The 19,163-nt window shown below is 41.7% G+C and overlaps 1 protein-coding gene across 4 annotated transcripts in view; it reads right to left on the bottom strand.

Annotated features, from left to right (window-relative positions):
• SRBD1 (S1 RNA binding domain 1) overlaps window positions 1-13,690 on the bottom strand; it is a 128,433-nt gene extending 114,743 nt beyond the window's left edge. The window contains exons 1-9 of one of the 4 annotated variants that reach the window (XM_055725841.1): window positions 13,588-13,690; window positions 12,191-12,329; window positions 7,758-7,951; window positions 6,356-6,438; window positions 5,760-5,925; window positions 4,434-4,793; window positions 2,784-2,950; window positions 1,328-1,445; window positions 1,051-1,189 (exon numbers count right to left, since the gene is read on the bottom strand). In XM_055725841.1, the coding sequence (XP_055581816.1) occupies window positions 1,051-1,189; window positions 1,328-1,445; window positions 2,784-2,950; window positions 4,434-4,793; window positions 5,760-5,925; window positions 6,356-6,438 (1,033 nt within the window). In that variant the 5' untranslated portion in view covers window positions 7,758-7,951; window positions 12,191-12,329; window positions 13,588-13,690. Of the gene's footprint in view, window positions 1-1,050; window positions 1,190-1,327; window positions 1,446-2,783; window positions 2,951-4,433; window positions 4,794-5,759; window positions 5,926-6,355; window positions 6,439-7,757; window positions 7,952-12,190; window positions 12,330-13,536 lie in introns of all 4 variants that reach the window. The other 3 variants (XM_055725843.1, XM_055725842.1, XM_055725844.1) reach the window with 3 other exon arrangements.
• Window positions 13,691-19,163: the final 5,473 nt, after the last annotated feature.

Genomic DNA, 19,163 nt, shown 5'->3' with positions numbered 1-19,163 from the left:
TAGCACAAAATTGAAAATAGGTGTACTGATTTTCAAAACCTATGTTTATGCTGCAACAAGCAGCACTTCCTTCTGAATGCACCCAAAATAGTTTATTTGAACTTTCACTGTGAAGATTTTCTTTTGGCTCTTTAGACTCTGCCAGAATAGTCAGATATGTGGTTGCAATATACTCCTGTATGAAGTAATGGCATATGCTAACACACAGTAATTAAACAATCAGAATAGTTTGTAACTGATTATCAATGCCAAGTTAGGATCAATTTATAAACAATATTTAAATGAAATAAAAGAACAACTGAAGTGGGAAGAGTAAGAGTGAGCCTCACTAAGGAGGTTTGATACCTTTATGTTAGAATTCAAAAAGTAAATGTTGGGGCAGGGAAGAATAAAAGTATGTCTCTATTTTAACATCATACAGAAGGTTGCAGCAATCTTCATATTTTATTGTCAGAGGTTGCCCCCTACAGATTCACCCATAACTGCACTCACTAAGAAACACAGTTCTGTAGTCTCTATGTGACAATCATATTGTTAAAGTTCTGCTCAAGTTTCAGAGATTACATCTCCAATCCCTACTGTCATTCAGCAAGAAAAACTCAGCCAATCGCCAAGGTCAGGTTTTAGCAAGATATGCTTTGATGGGTGACATATACTTGAGTACAGAGTATGAGCATAATGAGCCTCATTATCAAAAACCAGCACTCAATCTTCAATAAACAGTTTAAGGAAGAGTAGAACCATGGAGAGGTCTCAAGTGCGCTGAGCAGTTCCCTCTCTCTTACCAGCAAATCCAGATGTCAACTATAACGACTCCAGATTTCTGTCCCTTGTATACCAGAATTATTACTATTTACAATACAAAAAGACAGGAAAGGTTGGAGAACCATGGCATTAAATGTAAACTCTTAACACATGTTGCTAAAAGAACTGCTGAATTTAAAACAGTTGCATAACTTTCAGCAACATCAGAACAAATAAGAGTAATTCCCCTTTCAAATTATTTTCAGACATTTAGGACATTACTGCTCATAGAAGCAAAGCACTTACCTTTGGTATTGGGTCTAATGTAAGAAAAGAGATTGAGTTCCATTGGATTCTGCAAGAGGGAGAGAGCAGCAGGTTCTAATCCCAGCTGCTTGGCCCTCTGGGCTTTGGTGCCTTTACTCCCAGTTTTATAAGGTGCAGACTTAAAACAAACAAAAACACCATTATTAAAAGGCAAGGAAGTACTTCAGTCATGCTATGTACTTTCCATTATGCACCATTTAGTTACTCAAGATTATGTTTAAGCTAAGGATGAGCTGAAAAAGACTAATGAACTGACCACATGATCCAATTCTTCCAAAGTTCTGCAATTTAATAGTGCTGTTAAAAGGCATCCGGATAACTTCCCTTCTTTCTTCAGCTTCTGTATCATTGTATGTGTCTTCTTCGCAACAGTACTAAAATGCAAGAGATTGGTATTAACAGTCACATTTCACAGTAGATTAAAAAGGCTATTGATTTTGAACTTGTTTATTAGACTGCTGAAGCTCTCTGAAACACCTGAAGATTGTATCTCCTGCTAATCCCCAACAAACCAAGTCTGATAATCCAAAAGAGTTTCTAACTATTACTCTCTTTCTCCCATTAGTTCAAAACTGCATCAAAATATCCTGTGGTAGCTTCAACAAAAATCTTCAAATACTGATACTCATTACTGCTATATACATTTTTACATTTGACCTGGAAGCCAAATAAAAAGCCCTTAAATTAAATCCATGCTTATGAGCACTTACAGCTGTAATTCTTATCAAGATAGTTCTGCAGCACCGGGTCTAGAGTAGTAGATTTTAAACTCTTAAACCTACAATATGATACCTGGGCAATGCAAGCAGCAGAGGTGTTTTGTTATGATTTAAATTCCTTGTTCAGACAAGAACTCTCTCAGGCCACTTCCCCTCTTTGGAAAGAATCTCTTGCTAGGGTATAGTGGGGAGTACAAGGAGGAAGACACCTTGTTGACAGAACAGCTAGCAAGTCTGCTCCCTTGCCATCTCAAGAACACAGCCATCCAAAAGAGGGGAGGAATGAGAGCAGTCTCATCTACTGCTGCAGTAGGCTTTACTGATCATTTCTTTGCTGCAGTGGCCTGGGATAGTTTAGCCTGCCCTCCTGGTACATTACAGCCTCAGGTAGTGCTCTTCGCTAGAGACTTTGCTGCTCTCCAAGTAAGAAGCCAAGGGATTCTTAGTGATCTTTTTTCTAAGGGTACATCTTACATTTAACCAGGCTATGTACCTCCAGAACCTATAAACTACTCTTTTGGTAAGAGTTAGTTTCTCTGCAGTTTTAGTAAACTAAAAGATGGGTCATTGTCACAGAAGACTCCCTTCTGAAAGGAACAGAAGGGTCAATATGGAAATGGCCTCAAGCTGCACCAGAGGAGGTTTAGATTGGATATTAGGAAAGATTTCTTCACTTAAAGCATTGGAACAGGCTGCCCAGGGATGCGGTTGAGTCACCATTCCTAGAAGTATTTAAAAGATGTGTAGATGTGGTGCTTAGGGACATGGTTTAGTGGTGGACTCGGCAGTGCTAGATGAACGTTTGGACTCTATGACCTCTAAGGTCCCTTCCAACCTAAATGTTTCTATGACAATTACCTCAGTTTTAAACTTTTTTTCTTTTGAAGTTCCTTTATAATTGTAGTGTGTACAAAGTACCAAAATAAGGGACACAAAAGCAGCAGCCAGTTGTTACTTATCTCCCCAGACACCTCCCTGTATTAACTTACTTACCGCAGCTCTTCCAGTGTTTGCTGCACTTCTCGCAAGGCATCGGCCTCCAGATTATTGATGAGCTCCTTCCGATACCGAGCAATAAAAGGAATTGTATTTTCTTCTTGAAAAAGGCGAATTAAGTTTGCACATACCCATGGTTCAACATTTGTTATTTCTGACAAGACCTGTCAAAAGAAGAAACAAACAACAAAACTAAAGCAATAAAACCCACCATTTAAGACATTTAAGAAACATGATAGATTGCTTTAAACAGCCCCTCATTCAACATTCGAAACCACTCCTAGAATATTATGCTGGCCAGCAGGGACTACTGTCCTCCCTAAAACATGATGCCAGGTTTCCCATGCATCCAGCCACCACACTCAGTACTTCAGAAAGACATATAGCAACCAATGTTTCCAGAAACTTGAAACTACAGAAAAACAATGCAGAAAGAAGTGCCTCTTGGGAACAGAAAAAACAATAAAAAATATACCAGAAAGAAACAAAATACACAACAACTCAGAATTATTTTTTTTTTTTTAACAAACAGTGACATATCTCATGGTTAAACAAAACCAAAAAACACAAATCCAGAGGCGATCCAAATCCAACTCAACCAGTTTTTGGAAACTAGCATGATACTACTAAAGGTTTCAAGATGAACCAAGCCTCACAAAGTTAAACATGATTTTGTACAAATTGGGCTTTAGTTATAGTGTATCAATATGGAATGGAGAACAAACTACAAGTACCTTAGCTTAGTAACACTGCAACTATCACTGTTTGTTTGTACGTTGCTACAGTTACTTGCATAGATGGCTGATATAAAAGCCTTTCAAAAGTTTTATTCTGAAGCCTAAAAATATAACAACTCCTGCACAATCATATTCACTGCTTTTACAGCAGCAATATATAAAGATCAAATTCTCCATCCCCATTTCCAGGAATATTTTTGAAGACTCAAAAACAAAATATTACACCTTTCAATATAAGTACCAGGCAGTACTAAGGATAATGACTAGAATGTGTCCAATCTATTCTCATTCTGCTCATACTAGTCTTCCACAATCACACCCAGTCTCCAGAACAGGAGCTGTCCCAAAACTGTCTTCTTCACTGCAACAGCTTCAAAGTTAACATCCTACAACAACAAAGATGATACTTCCCTTGATGTCACTGTTATTCAATAAGCAATCTCCTCCTTGATAAAACTGTAAATTGATATACACTCTCAAATGAGTCTCTACAATGAAATGATCCACACTAACTATCTCTTAAATTCTGAAACTGTGCACAGGCATCCCAAATCTTTCAGCATCCCTTCCTGCAGAAGTTTCAGTTGAGCCTATCCACGGAAAAACCACGCGTGCTGGTAGAGGAGAAGTGTGTAAACTGTTACATGCAAGATTTATATACTAAGGACTATCAAAATCACAGATATTAGAATAATGTTCAAATTTTAAGTTTTAACAGTTACTAACCAATAATAATATTTATGCATGCATTATGACAATTTAAGCAGGGTTTAAATGACTACTAACAAGACAATGCCTTTGACACTCCAACTGATGCCAAGAGGACTGAAATTGTATGTTAAGATTCTAAGTGCTAATTATGCAGGAAATTGTTTTGTTGATACCTCAAGAAAAGGAAAAGGTCTCATACCTGTACAATATCCCAGTTCATTTCAAATTCTTCTTTTACTTTGTTGCCTCCTAGATTTTTAACTGGCCTTCCTTCAGGACATGTAGTTGACTTAATCTTTTTAAAAGGTGGTTCATCAAATGCCAAATCCTCAGATTTCTCGTGTTTCACTTGATTTCCCACTATAGGAACACTTGTTGAGGGTTTTTCATCACTTTCTAAACTCTTTACATTCTTCCCTTGGAATGAATTTATTTCCGTTTTTTTAGGCACTACTGGCTTTTGATGTAAAGTTTCTGGTTTAGTGCCTACATCTTCTTCCTTCGGTTTTAAAAGTTGTATTCTATTATCTTCTGCAGGAGCAACAGGCAAAGATACATCCTGCCAAAAAAGGCATTGAAAGAGTATTAAGCGTTGACTGTTACAAACTGGTTCAACATTTCAATTAACACCTAGGAAGACTTGATACCAGACATCATTTTCCCAAGTGACATCTCTGTCTGGCAGCAAAATGCCAAGCCAGACATTGAGTAATGTGAAGTGTATTTTGCATGGAAGAAAAGATACAAACATACGCAGCAGAACTGCTATTTAAAAGAGCAAATAAAATTAGCCTGGAAAGACTTTATTTGGGCTCTCCTTCAGAAGAGACTGACCTACAGCCCTTGCCTCCACTCATCTCAACAAATCGGGGAACAGCAGAGCAGGAAAGCACTCTTCTAATCAGGTGTTAGGTGCAGCACGGGAACTGGAACTGAGATTTGGTCTGCCAAGATCTAGTTTAATCTTGGACAAGCCACACCATCTTTCCTGAATTTCGCCAGAGAACATCATCTTCACAAGCCAGAAGGACTGGCTTCTGTCATGACCTGACCATCTTTGACAGAAGTGTGCCTGACAGAAGTGCATCTTATATCCATCATAATAAAACTACAATCCTTACTGAGTCAAACAGCCATGCAAGGAAACATAAGTGCAGGCCTTCTTTTTGTTGTGGTTCCCAGCTGGTGAAAAGGTAGAAGACATCAAAGGTACAACACAGAAACCAGCGATATTAGTGTTTAGTTTTCATTATACAAAGAAGAACAGATGTATTTATTTTCATTTTAAAAGAGATCTCCAGGGAAAACCATGTCCCATTATCATTGGTCAAAATTTTAAAGGAAGGCACTTAGATCTGGGACACTTAAATATATAAGAAAGCCACATTTATCAAACATACTGAATATTCACAGTAACAGTAGAATCATATGAGCTGATCAGACTCAGGCAGCCAAGTGAACCGGAATTGGGAAAACTCTGCTCATGTTACTTGCCAACCACAGTCTCCTGCTTACAGGTACTCACCATTTCCTCTTTTATTGCTACCTTCTTGACTTTCTTCCTGGCTACAGCTGACCGTGGAGCAGCAGCTTTTTTAGGTTTTGCCTCATTTTTCTTTGGCAATCTAGGTCTCTTGGCAATTTTGCTTTTTGGCTCCCATGCCTCCTCTTCCTCCTCTGATTCAGAGCTCCTGAAAAACAAAGGAGAGAACAATATTGATTATGAGAATAATAATAAAAAAAAATACATAAGCAAGCCAGTCTGAGTGTTTTCTGACATGAAAGGAAGTGAACAGGAAAAATTAGCAGAAAGGTAGGCAGTCTCAAACACAGGTCTTTCACGCTATTGCAGAGTGAATGGCTGGAACAATTTACCAAGCCTTCCTGAACCTGGTCAAGGGGATGTGTACACACCTGATTCTGTTTCAACACAAGGCAATTCAGTTTCACCCTATCTTCACTGTGATCATGAAACAGCACAAGTAATTTGTGTTTTATGTTGAAGTTTTGTGCATTTAAGCTTTTTAATCAACCTCTCAGAAACTGAGTGCTGCTCTTACGCAATCTCTCATGCTTATCATAAACCTTAAAAAAATCCTAAGGAAACAAAAAAAACCTTACGAATCAAGAAATGAAGGTAGTTCATTGTCTTCTGATGTAAGGACTTTGGCTTCAGATTTCACCCTCCTCGGCAGAGAAGACATCTGAAACAGAGGCAAGAAGAGAGAAATAGAACATTTGGTTGAAGTTGTATTCTCTTATTCAGCCCTTTAACTTACTGCCAAGTATGTCCTCAAAATGTCTTCACCCATCACAAAATCCTCCTCTAGAGCAAGTTTGGATTTCTTAGTATCCAGAGAATTTAGGCCACAGCAGCACACATTCAACGATCTTTTCAACTGAGCAAACAGACCATCCAGCGCTACAGCCTCTGAAATTATTTTCCTCTTCAAATGGAGGTAATTATTTGGCCTGCATGTAAAGCTATCCTAGCAAAAGGAGTTCTGGTTCTCAGCCATATTATTGGGTGTCACTTATATACTATGCCAGTCTTTCCTCCATCTATCTAAGAAGCACAGAAAATAAAAATAAAATGTAGTAAAGTGAGCTCATATATGGTTTGATACAAACAGGACTCTAAGAAGATTGTCCATTTTGATCTGGAATTTCACCTTTAAAGACTCTCTGTTGTTCGTATGTGTAATAAAACAATGATTTTGAAAGAGCTGCTCATTAGCATATAGAAAGTATATAAAACAATTATCAAGAGTAAAAAGGGAAGGCATAGACTTTCTCTTGACCCAAGATTCACACCTACAATAGCCGTATTTCAGTTAACCAAGTATAGACTTTTTGGTAATAGCTGAGCCCATGAATTTCAATAATCACATTTGACAGTTTTAGAGAATTTTCGGTACCCTCGAAATTCTACCTGCCAGAAAATTAAAATTAAAAAAACCCCAAAAAACCAAAAACACCATAAAGCATTTCTGTAACTATAATACTCTTAAACACATTTTACCTTTATCTGGTAGAATTTCATCATTCTTCACATTATATTCTCTAACTTTTTGCACTTTGACCTTTGACCCATGCTTACTACTGCAATGCAAGCCTTATAGTCCCATGTTTGCACATACAGACTGGATAAGCATTTTGCAGAGTCCTATTCAACTCAAGGGTGAAATACTCTTTAATCCAGCTTCATTCTGGCCTCTGTTCAGGCACTAGAAGCATAACTATTGTTATAAATGGCTTTCAGCAAGTTTTCCTTGTAAAGCAGCACCAGAATTTCAGCGACAATTTTCAGCACCGCAGCAGGAGGACTGTTGAGGCCCACATTACATAGCACTAGCTGTTAGCTAGCTTGCCAAACACCACCTTGTAGCGACCATCACAGTCAGTAACAGGTCAGCATTTCTGTGCTGTTCCACTAGCTGAAATCCCATTCTGTGACTGGTTAGAATACGCATCTACCACGGGAAAACAGAAATCTCCACACAAACAAAAAAAAATTACTCACCTTATTAGCTTCCCAGGTGACTTTTTACTGTCAGTTCTGAGACACCTGCAACTTCACCCAGCCACTCTGCTTCTCTGTTTTCCTTCGCTTTTTACACCTGAACAGTCATTATCGTAGTCCTGAATTAATTATTTATTTCTTCCTATTACCTCAGAGGCAGAAAATAATGTTTCCATTTTATATTGTGCTTCAACCTGTGAATGGGAGAAACAAGAAACATTATTAACGTTTCCAAAACCAAGAGTTCCAGAGCTGGGTAACATCTGAGCCAGATGGATCTCTGATCCCTTTTTTTCAGGCAATGGGACACTTTTCACATGGTTGGGTCCCACAGTTCTCTGTCTTCAAACAAGGTTTTCATCTCACAATATCATTATCTGCCACACTTCTCCAGCTAGTTCAGCTAGCTGAGTATTTTTCAGTATTCCAGGCAATTTTGGAAACCGATGATCAGTTTTTTAAACACTAACCAGCTTCTTCATAGTTACCCACTGAATCATAGCAAAGAAGAAGGAAAAAGCCAACATGCATGTTCTCTCACCAGAGGTCTGTATTGCCTCTATGTAACACCACCCTGTAAACTTCCCTGCCAGTTCTGAACACTCAGTATATCACCACAATAGTTTTGGGGCTTACTCAAAAGCCCAGGTAAAAAGAAAGCCTCACCCGGAAGGTCTTTTTTCTGCTAACTTTTCCCTCTCACCTCAAGCAGTCAAGGTCAGGGTCCCAAAATATCTCAACATTTGTATTGTTAGATTAAGTAAGATTACAGCAACAGTAAAGTTAATTGTACTTCCTGCCATCCAACACTGGTGGCTGATTTAACTCTTTATATCAGCATAAGAACAGGAAACGAGCTCCTTGGTTTATGACACCAGGCGTTTTCCATATTCTTCATGAACAGATTGGTTTTCGCTCCTACATCCTTAAATCGGAGTCTAGTTTTCTTCATACAGTGCACTGAGTGAAGCAGAACTACCATACCAGCAGAAGAAAGCAGCAAATAGACTAGTAAGTGACATGCTATAATACTAAGTCTTTCTGGGACACTTCAATGTTTGTTTGTTTTTTTCTTTTGATTGCTCGGATTTTCGACTTCAAAAAATCATTAGATCATCTTTTGAGTGTTTGTTGTCCTTCAGAAAGCTCAAAAAACATCAAACATGTTTGATCCAAAAGATCAAAGTAGTTAAGACCAGCACAGAATCTGTCCTTTGTCCCACTCATCAATATTGTGTCAGTTCTGACAAGCACATAGTAAGTCGGGACTGTCCTCAGATATATAAACTCCAGCTTTAATTATTTTATTAACCTAAATTTTCTTGAGAAGAGTGGTAACTTAGTTCCTAAAGGCTTTTGTACCTGCACTTAAATTTAATTTGAACTAAGATGAGATGTGAATTTAAAGCATAAAACTTATCTGAGAATAACTCTGCATGAACAGACAAGCCATGGTCAGAAGCCAAAATGGAGTTCTACAGCTCAAAATGAAAGCCCAATACCAAAAAGCATCTGTGAGACTGACATCAAACATGGGGTATCGCAAAGGGGAAAAAAAAAAAAAAAAAAAAGTCATGATATTTGACTGTAAGGTGGGGCGAAGTTATAACCACCTCCCCTTCTAATAATGCATACAACAAACCGTATTTCATATTTGTAGAACAAGAACCTTACACTTGCCATGTATATTCTTTTTGTTTACAAGGAATCATTTTTTTATTTGAATTCACAAAAGTACTTCTGATTTGAATCCAAATTACTAGACAGCTGTCTGTGAAATTTTCCTCCTAAGCTGCCTGCGCTAGGGTGTGCTAACACCTACAGTTAATGACTAAGAAAAACAGTTCTGTGATTCACTGCAGAGGGGGAGGCAGGGAAGAGGAGGAAAAAGCAACAAGTCTAAATGCCACTGATGATGATGAATAACTATTACAGGTTTTTTTTAAAAAAAAATAAAAAAAAAATAAAAAAATCTTAGAGATAGTCCCCAAAGGCAGGCAGGAAGACCCAAGAAACAGGCTGTAGAAAAAGCCAACTACAAAGGTGAAAAATTAAGAGTAACCAGTTTATACCGGAGTCAGGTCAGAGCAAACATTTCTCCTTTCCTGCATCTGTATTCACTATTGCTGTATGTTATTGCAGGCATTCACACTGCTCAGCATCTCCTGTACTTAGCACCTGAAGGAAGTAAACGTGCAGTATCCAGTGACGTGCACAAGTTACCCAGGCACCCTGTGCAGGATTTCACTGGACTATCGACTGGCATACTGAACTCCTGCAAGCTCTGTTCTATCAGCTCTCCTCAAATCCAAGGCTAGCAAACTTCCATGTAACATATGCTAACACATTTTTTCCTTATTTTATGTACATTGTCGGAAATTTTGCCTTAATTTTTAAAAATGTTGTTCTTTGAGAAAAAGAATTCTTAACAATCGTCTCACCAACAGTATTTTACTTCCATGCCAGGCAACACTAGCTAGGCCCTGGAAACTTTGGCCTTGCCCACATACTTAAGCTCCCAACTCCTGTTTCATTTCAGATCTGTCCACATACGATCTTTTGCTCCTGTGTGAAAGGCTGAAACCTGAATACTGAATCTTCACACTAGACCCTTGATCTTCTATTCAAGGGAATCAAAACTCTTCTGCTTGTCCATCTCCCAAATGACAGCAGGCAGCATGAAACATCATTGCTTGGAACACCCAAATTCTCTTTGCTTCACACACTCAATAATCACTAAATTTGCTTCTCCACAAAACCCAAAACAGTTATAGCGTATTCTTCAAAAGTACTTCTCACTTAAAAATGAAGGAGGACTTTACAGAGCTATTATACAGTCCAGTGAAGAAGAGCTGAAACCATTTAAATTACTGCTATTGCATAAAAATGTATCTCCCAGGTCTACTCTTCAAACAGTTTGGCATCAGTTTTGTTGCCAGTTCTTTTGTTCCCACCACTTCTATTCTCTGCATTCAATGCAGAGCTCCGCAACACGCTAGACCTATCCTGATGGCTGTCTTCTCCCTGCCTCTCAGCAACTCATTAAAATAAGGCTACTGTAGTTTGGTGTTGGGCCACACCAAGAACAAAGAAGAGTGACAGGGTAGCTCTTGTTATACTTCACTGTACAGAATCCCGATATGGGTATGCATAAACCAGACATTCCTCTGGTCTCTCTCCCCAAGTAGGAGTTCTAGGCTGCATGTAGAACAGAAGTAGGTTGAGGCTTTAAAGGCCTTATTACGTTAAGGAGCAATCCAAGTCTCATTTAGAGAATGAAACCATCTTCAACCTCCCTATTCGTGCAAAGGTACCACCCATTAAAGGTAAATTTTGTATGTGAATCCAGGTGGCATAAGCAACTGTTTGCAGAAATAAAAGTAACTAGATGAAAAAACACTATTCCCTCCCCTTTCTCCCAAAACATCAAAAAATCCCTGCACTAGCGCAAGACTATGTTTTGTAGCTCCATGATTTGAGCAACAATTTTCTAAGTCAGAAATTGCTCCAGTAATCTTAATAGACTTTGACATCTTCTACAGGGCACTTAAGAAAAAAATTGCATTGAACATTTGAAAGTTACAGAAAAGATCATACTTCCACAGTATAATCAAAGGAATATCATTATGGCAAATTTAAAACTCATAACCTTACTACACTAGGTCACATAAATCCCTCATGACTACAGAAATACAAAACTGAGTATCAACAAAGTCTACTGCACCTTACAACTCAATCAAATAGATTTCTTTTACCTGAAGGTACAGGATTTGAAAAAAACCCAAACATCAAAACACCACAACACAGAACCAATGAAACACACCACTACCACACATATACTTGGAAATTAATTTAATTTCAGTAACTGCAAAAAATCCCTTCCCAGCAGAAAAGGACACAGAAACTTCTAAAGCTCTTTTGCAATTGAAGTAATGTGTTCCTTCCAAGAAGGAAATTGTCTATCCAGGAAGATATTCAAACTTTGCTCTGCAGCCTTTGCTTCACTAGCATGAATAAAATAGCAAGGATAATAGAATTTTGCATTTTAGTTTCTTCTTAAATCAAATAGTACTAGCCAAACGACAGTTTGTAACACCATCAAGCATCTGGGGCATGACATAGAAAGCACTACGAATCCCACATGACAAGTAAATTTCAGACCATTATCAGTAGCAGCAGAATGGCCCACTTCAGTATTTACACATAAGCTCTAAACAGTTGATTTTGCTTGTCATTTTAAGACACCTCCATCGTATGCCAGAGTAACATCCTAAGAAGAAATCAAAGTGTGAGCGTATTGTCAACAGCAAAGGTGAAACAAAATGCCAGACAGATCAACGGTGGAGACTTGTATGGAAATTGTTCTATCAGTCCAGAAGCTTTTTATCACCTATAACAACCAAGCTGTACTTCAAAATCTAAATCCAACTTACTGTAATCCTCTCGAGGTTAAAACCTTGTAGAACTCAGAGCAGCTGGTGCAGTAGATTCCCAAGGACTTTTCCCACACAAAGCCAGTCAGGCCTGCCTGGACAAAGGAGTTGCAAACACAGCAGAAGACTCCAGTGCTAACTGGAAAATTACAGCCAGAAAGAAAGGGAGAGACACACAGGGTACACACATACAGCAAAACAGCCCCCAGTGTTAATTGAAAAGGTGTAAGTCTGGTAGGAGTACCACTTACTGCTACTACTTACAGAAGTACCACCAAAACTGCAAACCACAAAGCCTGTACCCTTACAAAGCACACTCTCCTCCAAGCCTGTTCCTGTAACTTATAGTGGTCCCACTGGGGAAAAGGAACAGCCTGCATTATGCAGCAGCCTGTTGCATATGAACCAGAATGAGGTTTGTGCAGGAAGGGGGATGGGACAAACACTTCCCATGCATTTTTTTTAATCCATTTACCTCAAACCACCTATGAAAATAGACAACTTTATCTGAAGTCAGAGGGATACTGCTTCACATTCAGTAACAGGCTGCTGCACCATGTGCAGCTACTCCAACCCACCAACCTAGTCATACAGTTAACACTCCCGTGCAGCTTAATTCAATGGGATATATTCGCCCCTGAAGGATGCAGAAGGTGCACATCTGTTCCACATGGCGACATGGGGGTTATCACACCTTTAACACACGTTTTGGAATCTTGCAGTCACAAGGGGGGTTGAGAGTAAAGTGCTGCTTGTGTTTCGGTGACTCACTACCCTCCAAATCGTTGCTTTTTGGCCCAGCAACGTGACTGAGCTTAAGATACGCTTTACTATTCTCCCGCAGGCGACACCCTGCTCTCCTCAGACCCGCTGGCAGCGCTCGGGAGGAAGGACCAACAGGTAAATTTCACCCTCCTCGCCTGGAAGGGCGTCAGTTTCCAGGCAGAGCCACGGGGCAGGTCACCTCACCGCGCCCCGCTGCCCCCACGGCAGGCGGCGGGCAGGGAGCATCCCGGCGGAGGCCGGCAGCCCCGCACCCCCCGCCCCAGCGCCAGCCCCGGGGGCCCCCCCGGTCCCCACGGCGCTGCCGCCCGCGTCCCCGGTCCCGCTGACCCGCCCCCGCCGCTCCCGCACAGCGGGGCCCCGGGCACCGTGCCAGGGGAGACCCGAGCAACCCTTCGCCCCCGGGCCGGGGGCGGGCAGGGCGCAGACACGGTGGCCCGGGAACAAGATGGGTCGTTTCTACCCGAGCAACCGAGACAACAGGAGACCCCCTCGCTGCCGGCGCGGCGCGGCCCGGCACAGAGGACGCCGGGGCGAGCGCAGCCCCGCAGGTCGCTGCTCACCCTGCCTCGGCCCGGGCCCGGCGAGGGGCGGGAGGCTCCCCCAGACGTTACCCCCTGCTGCCGGCTGCCGCGTTTGAAAGGGCCGCCAGGGCAACCATGGCGGAGTCGCCCTCCCGACGCGCCGCGGGGAGGAGCAGGAAGCGGCAGCCCCGCCGCGCCGCAGGAAGCGGGCACCGACAGGGGGCGGGGGCGGCCGCGCCCGCTCCCACGGACCCGGCCGGACCCGCCCCGTCCCCACCGCCCCGCGGCGCCCGCCAGAAGCGGAGGGGCTGCCGGGCGGCGGGGTCGGGGGGTTCCTGGGCTGGCCGTGCTTACCGTGCAGCCCCGCTGCCCTCCCGCTGCCGGCGGGATACGGCCGGGCGCCGCCGCCAGGTGGCGCTGGAGCGGCGGCCGCGGCGTGAGTGTGGCGCGGGCCCGGGCGCGGAGGGCCGCGGTGGCAGGGCCGGTGCCGGCGGCGGGCAGGGCGGGAGCCCAGAGCCCGTGCGGCTGTGGGAGTCTCTCCCCCCCGCCAGAGCAGACCTGGGCCACGGGGCCGGGCCAGGCCGGATCCCCCCGCCTGCTCAGGCGGGCCTGGGCTGCAGGGCTCCCCGGGGAGGGCCGCACGCAGCCCGTGGTGACGGTCGGCTCCCTTCTGCCCCTCGTGTTGGTGCCCCCCCTCGCCGTGAGGGGGTGAGGGGCCCGCGCCTGCCGCCCTGCGAGCCGTCAGCCGCCGTCACTTAAACCGGGGACGAAGAGTGGGGCTGCAGTGTCTAGGTTCAGTTCTGGGTTGGTGGGCGTTTGAAAGGTGTTGGAAACATTTCCAGTGCTTTTTTTCTAGCCAACCCCCCCACACACACACACTGTAATGTGGGGCTCGTTATTTTTCACAGGGGGGCTGGGAAATGGAAATCACATTTGTGTAAAGCTGAGGTACCGGGCCAAGGCTGGCCACAGAAGACACAGAAATAAAAACGTGTCCTTTAAGCCCACTGGGTAGGTCAGAGTATGTACATCTACATACACATAGGATGTTTGTATTCCCCTACCCACACAGACTAGAACTTGCATTGTTTGTCCTTATAGCTATAAATATTTGTGCTCCAGTGCTGGAAATGATGTCCAAGTGTCAGCTGCCCATCTTAAGGCTTAACGTAAAGTTACATCTCCCTGCAATCTCCACGTGTTCCTTTTTCATCTCTATCCACCAAGTTAACATTCAGAAGGATGCTGTGAAGCCCATCTCATGCATGAAGTGTAATGGCTGCTGGTTTCTGGGGCCATCACTAGAAGAGTGAAACAAGTGGGCTGTAATGCTAAAGCTGCCTTTCGAGCTTCCATTACCCTAAAAGGTCTTCTGCTTTGTATCATAAATATTTGTAACTTGTGGTCATAACTACCAGCCAGCTCCTCCAGCCTTGGAACGGCAACGTCTTAAATGTAACTAAGGTGTAATAAACTTAAATAATTCATAATTTTTCATCTTGACTGTATAATAAATGCATGTTTAACGGTCTGGAATTACTTCAAACACAGTAATGTTCAATGCAGTCTCTCTCTTCCCGTGAAGTTTACCTGACCTCTGTAGCTTTCAGGGGCCCAGAGAGAGACTTATGCACATACTTGTCTTTATGCATGGGGTTGTATCTCTGGTGCCAAATCTTCAGCTGATATAAACTGTCATAGCTCTGTTGATTTAAATAGGCCTGTGATTTACACAAGTTGAGGATCTGACTCACAGACCTCAATAAGACTGTTCACGTCTTTAAAGGTAATCGAGTGTGTAAGTGTTTGCAGGCTCGGAGCTGGTTCACTTGGAATTTTGTCCTAGTAAGAGCTAAGCAAAGGGTAGTTTAGTCTAATACTAGGGAAATATCCATTGCTAAGGCTGAGCTGTTGCAATTTAACCAGCTAATGTCATACATATGAAATCGTGTTAGAACGTCAGACAGTTTTTCAGCTAAACCCCTGTCATTTATAATAGGTAAGGTTCTGATTTTTTTGTATTTTGGACCAGATGCTGCTCTTATGCCAATGTGAAAACAAACTTTAAATATAGGAACTCAGTGCACTATATAACTAAGGACAAAAGGTTGTGACTATAAATAGCTTTAAAATCATATTTAAATACTTGGTCTGATTATATTTTGTAATACAGTGAAACTTTGTGCAGAATATAAAAATACTGCCTGTGTCATCTGATTCCTTTGATGCACTGCATTAAAATTCCTACGTCTAAGTACATATCATGGAGTCAACTTTATTTCTCTTCTATTAATAGTTTGAAATTAGGTCACTGTTCTTCTAAGGATGGGCTAAGCCTGTACAACTCATTTTAAGGAAATTAACTATATAAAATTGTTTGGAGATTTTTTTCATGCTCACCTACAGTGATACCATTCCTTATCTATAGTCAGTAATTTTACTGTCTGTTCTGATATATATGCATTCTATGCTAGCAGGGTTATTTTAGATTTGTTTATAGAGACCCCTGCTGCAAAAGATTAAGACTGACATGTCTCTAAACTTTTAAAAAGGCATTTACCCAATTATTTCAGAGTTCAGTTCAAAAGAACTAACCAGTTGTAAATTCAATTAGATATATAAAATGTGAAACTACCTAATTTGGATATTTTTCAATAAAGTTAGTCTAATCATACAAGGCTTTTTTCCTCTCTTACATGTGTAGGATTTACTTTCTAGTACAATGCAATGTAGTTACAAAATGAAATAGCTTTTCATTTCCCAAATGGAATTCTAGTTCTTTGTGCCACTGTTTTTTCAGAAGGGCTAGATTTGACACTAATAAATCATTTTCTGAACTGCTGCACATTAATGTTTTCAGAGCTCAGCTCAGGAAAGCACATGCTTACATTTATCTCTCTCCAGGATAGCGAAATAGTAAAAAAGGAGATTAAAGCATAGGACTAAGTTTAAACACAGATTACCCCTCTGGTTTCAGAAGGACTTAAGTCTCAGACTTATTCCAGTATTGCCCTGAATAGAATGCTTTCCCAAGCTTGGGCTTAAAAATTCCTCAGCACAAGGTATGTGCATGTGCTCTTTTACAAGCAAAAGGTCCACCTATGCTCTGTGCTGGCAAAAAAAGCTGTGTAGCCATAGCTAGTGCAGCATTAACCTGAACTAATGGGCCCTGCTAATGGAGAGCACATGAGCTCCAGCTTTATGCTGTTACAGCTTCCTAGCACTCTGCAGCCCGGACAAATGAGCATATACTTGCTTGCAAAAGATACGCCAGCTATAACTGTGGTAAAATCTCTCATCTGTGTATTAGTACAAGTGTTATCACACAAATACATATGCCCAATATGTTTTTTTAAAGCTGTGTTTAAAAGTATTATTTAGGCTGCAAAGCCAAGCAGAAAGCCATGCTTAGACGTCGTTGTGTAATTTTTGTACTGCCCTTTGTACAAATATTTACTGATGAATGGAAGCATCCCATGGATAATTGTGAGACTAGCACAGTGAAATAACCACAAGGAGGCAGAATGAAAATCTGACAAGCAACCTGAATTGTCCCTTTCCCCTGCACTGAGTCCCTCCATGTTGCATTCTCAGCAGCATACTCCTATGGCTGAGTGCAATTTCCTAAGTCTGATAGAAAGGTGAAAGCCAAACTGGTTGCAGCTGTCCCATATCCTATATTATCAGTGGGGATTGAAAACCATATCTTTTCTATGGTAGCCATAGTTCAATATAACAGCAGTCAATTTTTTCATTTTAGTGTAAGGTTATGGGTCCTAACAGTGGTCAGTGGGAAGAAACTCAGCATAGCTGCATTTCTTTCTCTTTTTCTGGGAGCCAGAAAACTGATGCCACCTGAAATGTCAGGAAGTGAGGTGAGCCATTGGGGCAATCTGCTGGGTCTTCCTCTCTCCTCCTTGAGAGCTGGAGGAAATCCAGTTCCTCGCAGTGTTCCCAAAAATTTGCCATTGGAGGCAGATGTGGCATTACTTACGGTATGAGAGTGCAACCTGGTTCTTGGCCATGTTGCGGGAACATGCTGAGGGTCATATGGTCTGTACTCAGGCTTCATAAAGAATGTAATCCATACTCCTCTGTTTCCTACATCAGCAGTTTGGCAGCTTGGGAGTTAGCTTCTTCTGCAGCCATTACTGCTGTTTTGGTGATGGTGTGAGCTGAATCATGAGATGCTCATGTGTTTTGCTATCAGCTTGGCAGACTGACAAGAGTTTTCATGGGAGTACAACTGGGAGATTTTTAACAGTCCATTTCTCAGCAAAAGGTGACAACATGTAACGACATAAAGATATATGTACATAGAGGAGGCCAGAAAGACAGGAAAATTCTGCTGGTGCCCTTTGCTTGTCAGACACTGGAAGGCCCCAGTCCAGAAGTAAGATAACTGCATGAACCTAAGCTAGTGAGCACTACTGAGAGGCAGAATATGTTAATTTGGGCATGGTGCCACATTAACATGACTCTACATCTTCCAGATGGAGGCTAGCTTATGTCTGGGCAGCTCAGAGCATGAGCAGAGTTTGCTTGTATCTGTTCGCACCTGTCTGCGTGGCCCTGCAAAAGAAAAAGCAGTAATTTTCCAATTAATTAGCAAAGGCCTTTTGCAAACAAAGCAGACAAAAGAGCATCTGCAAAAAAAAAAAAAAATAAAAGTGCCCTGCTTTAAAACCTCAATTTATTTCTGTCTACAAGGCCTAGAAGAACATGGCCAGTGTTAAGTCTACTATCCATCTTGCCAATATATTCCTAAAGTGCTTTTATAATACCCATCTGGTTCTGTTTTCTTCTGTTTCTTCCTGCCTTGTATTTATATAGAAAGGTCTCTGAGAAAGAGACCATCTCACTGCCTGTGTTTGTACAAAAATACAGAGTGATGGCACCGTCCTCTGTGCCTCTGACTCCTAAACACTGCTGTGTGTCCAGCAGTGGTGTGGGTAATCTCTATTAAGTAACCATTTTATTTAGGCTGATAGAAACGTCAATCAGCAGAAGCAGAGATCTGTCAGGAAATAGTCTGCACTGTATTCATGTTTTCTACTTGTCAGCTGGACAAAACACTATTATTTTTATTTTGTTTGGTAGTGAGTACTTGTAAATGGAAGTTCCATGTCGCTGTTACTTTTGCCACTACTGCAAGCTTATTGCTTTGGTCAAATAGTTAGACCCTACTTTAGCTTAAGCCCTGCCTGTCCAGGGTACTAACGTGACCTCCACCGTCACAGACTTTGAGTGCCCCACAGTCTTCACAGTATTTATCATGATACCTCATAAAAATGAGGGTCCTCTATGCTCAGATCCAAAGTTTCACTTTGAAGAAGACACTGCAACCAACTTTCCTAGTTGAGCCAGCTACTGAGTCTACCGGCCATTGCTGTGTAATTGCTCAGTATGTGTTTACGGTAGCTCTTCTTTGGGTGTGGATGACACAGGGAGCATGGTCCATATAATGTAGAGTCCCTACGCACATATAGGATGAAACACCTATTGTCAGAATGTGTTCAAAGATCTTCTAAATTGCTCCAAGAAAGCACTGGTATTTGTCCCTGCAGCCTTGTTGTTTCCCTGTTGTGAAGGCCAAAAGCACAGACAAATTACGTGTCTTGTGCAAAGGCAGAGAACCATATTCTTTGATGTGTATCTTCAAAATC

This window comes from Falco cherrug, chromosome 13 (genome assembly GCF_023634085.1).
Source record: "Falco cherrug isolate bFalChe1 chromosome 13, bFalChe1.pri, whole genome shotgun sequence".
Taxonomy (NCBI): domain Eukaryota; kingdom Metazoa; phylum Chordata; class Aves; order Falconiformes; family Falconidae; genus Falco; species Falco cherrug.
Note: the sequence above shows the minus strand (reverse complement) of the source record. Positions and strands in the feature narration are given on the sequence as shown.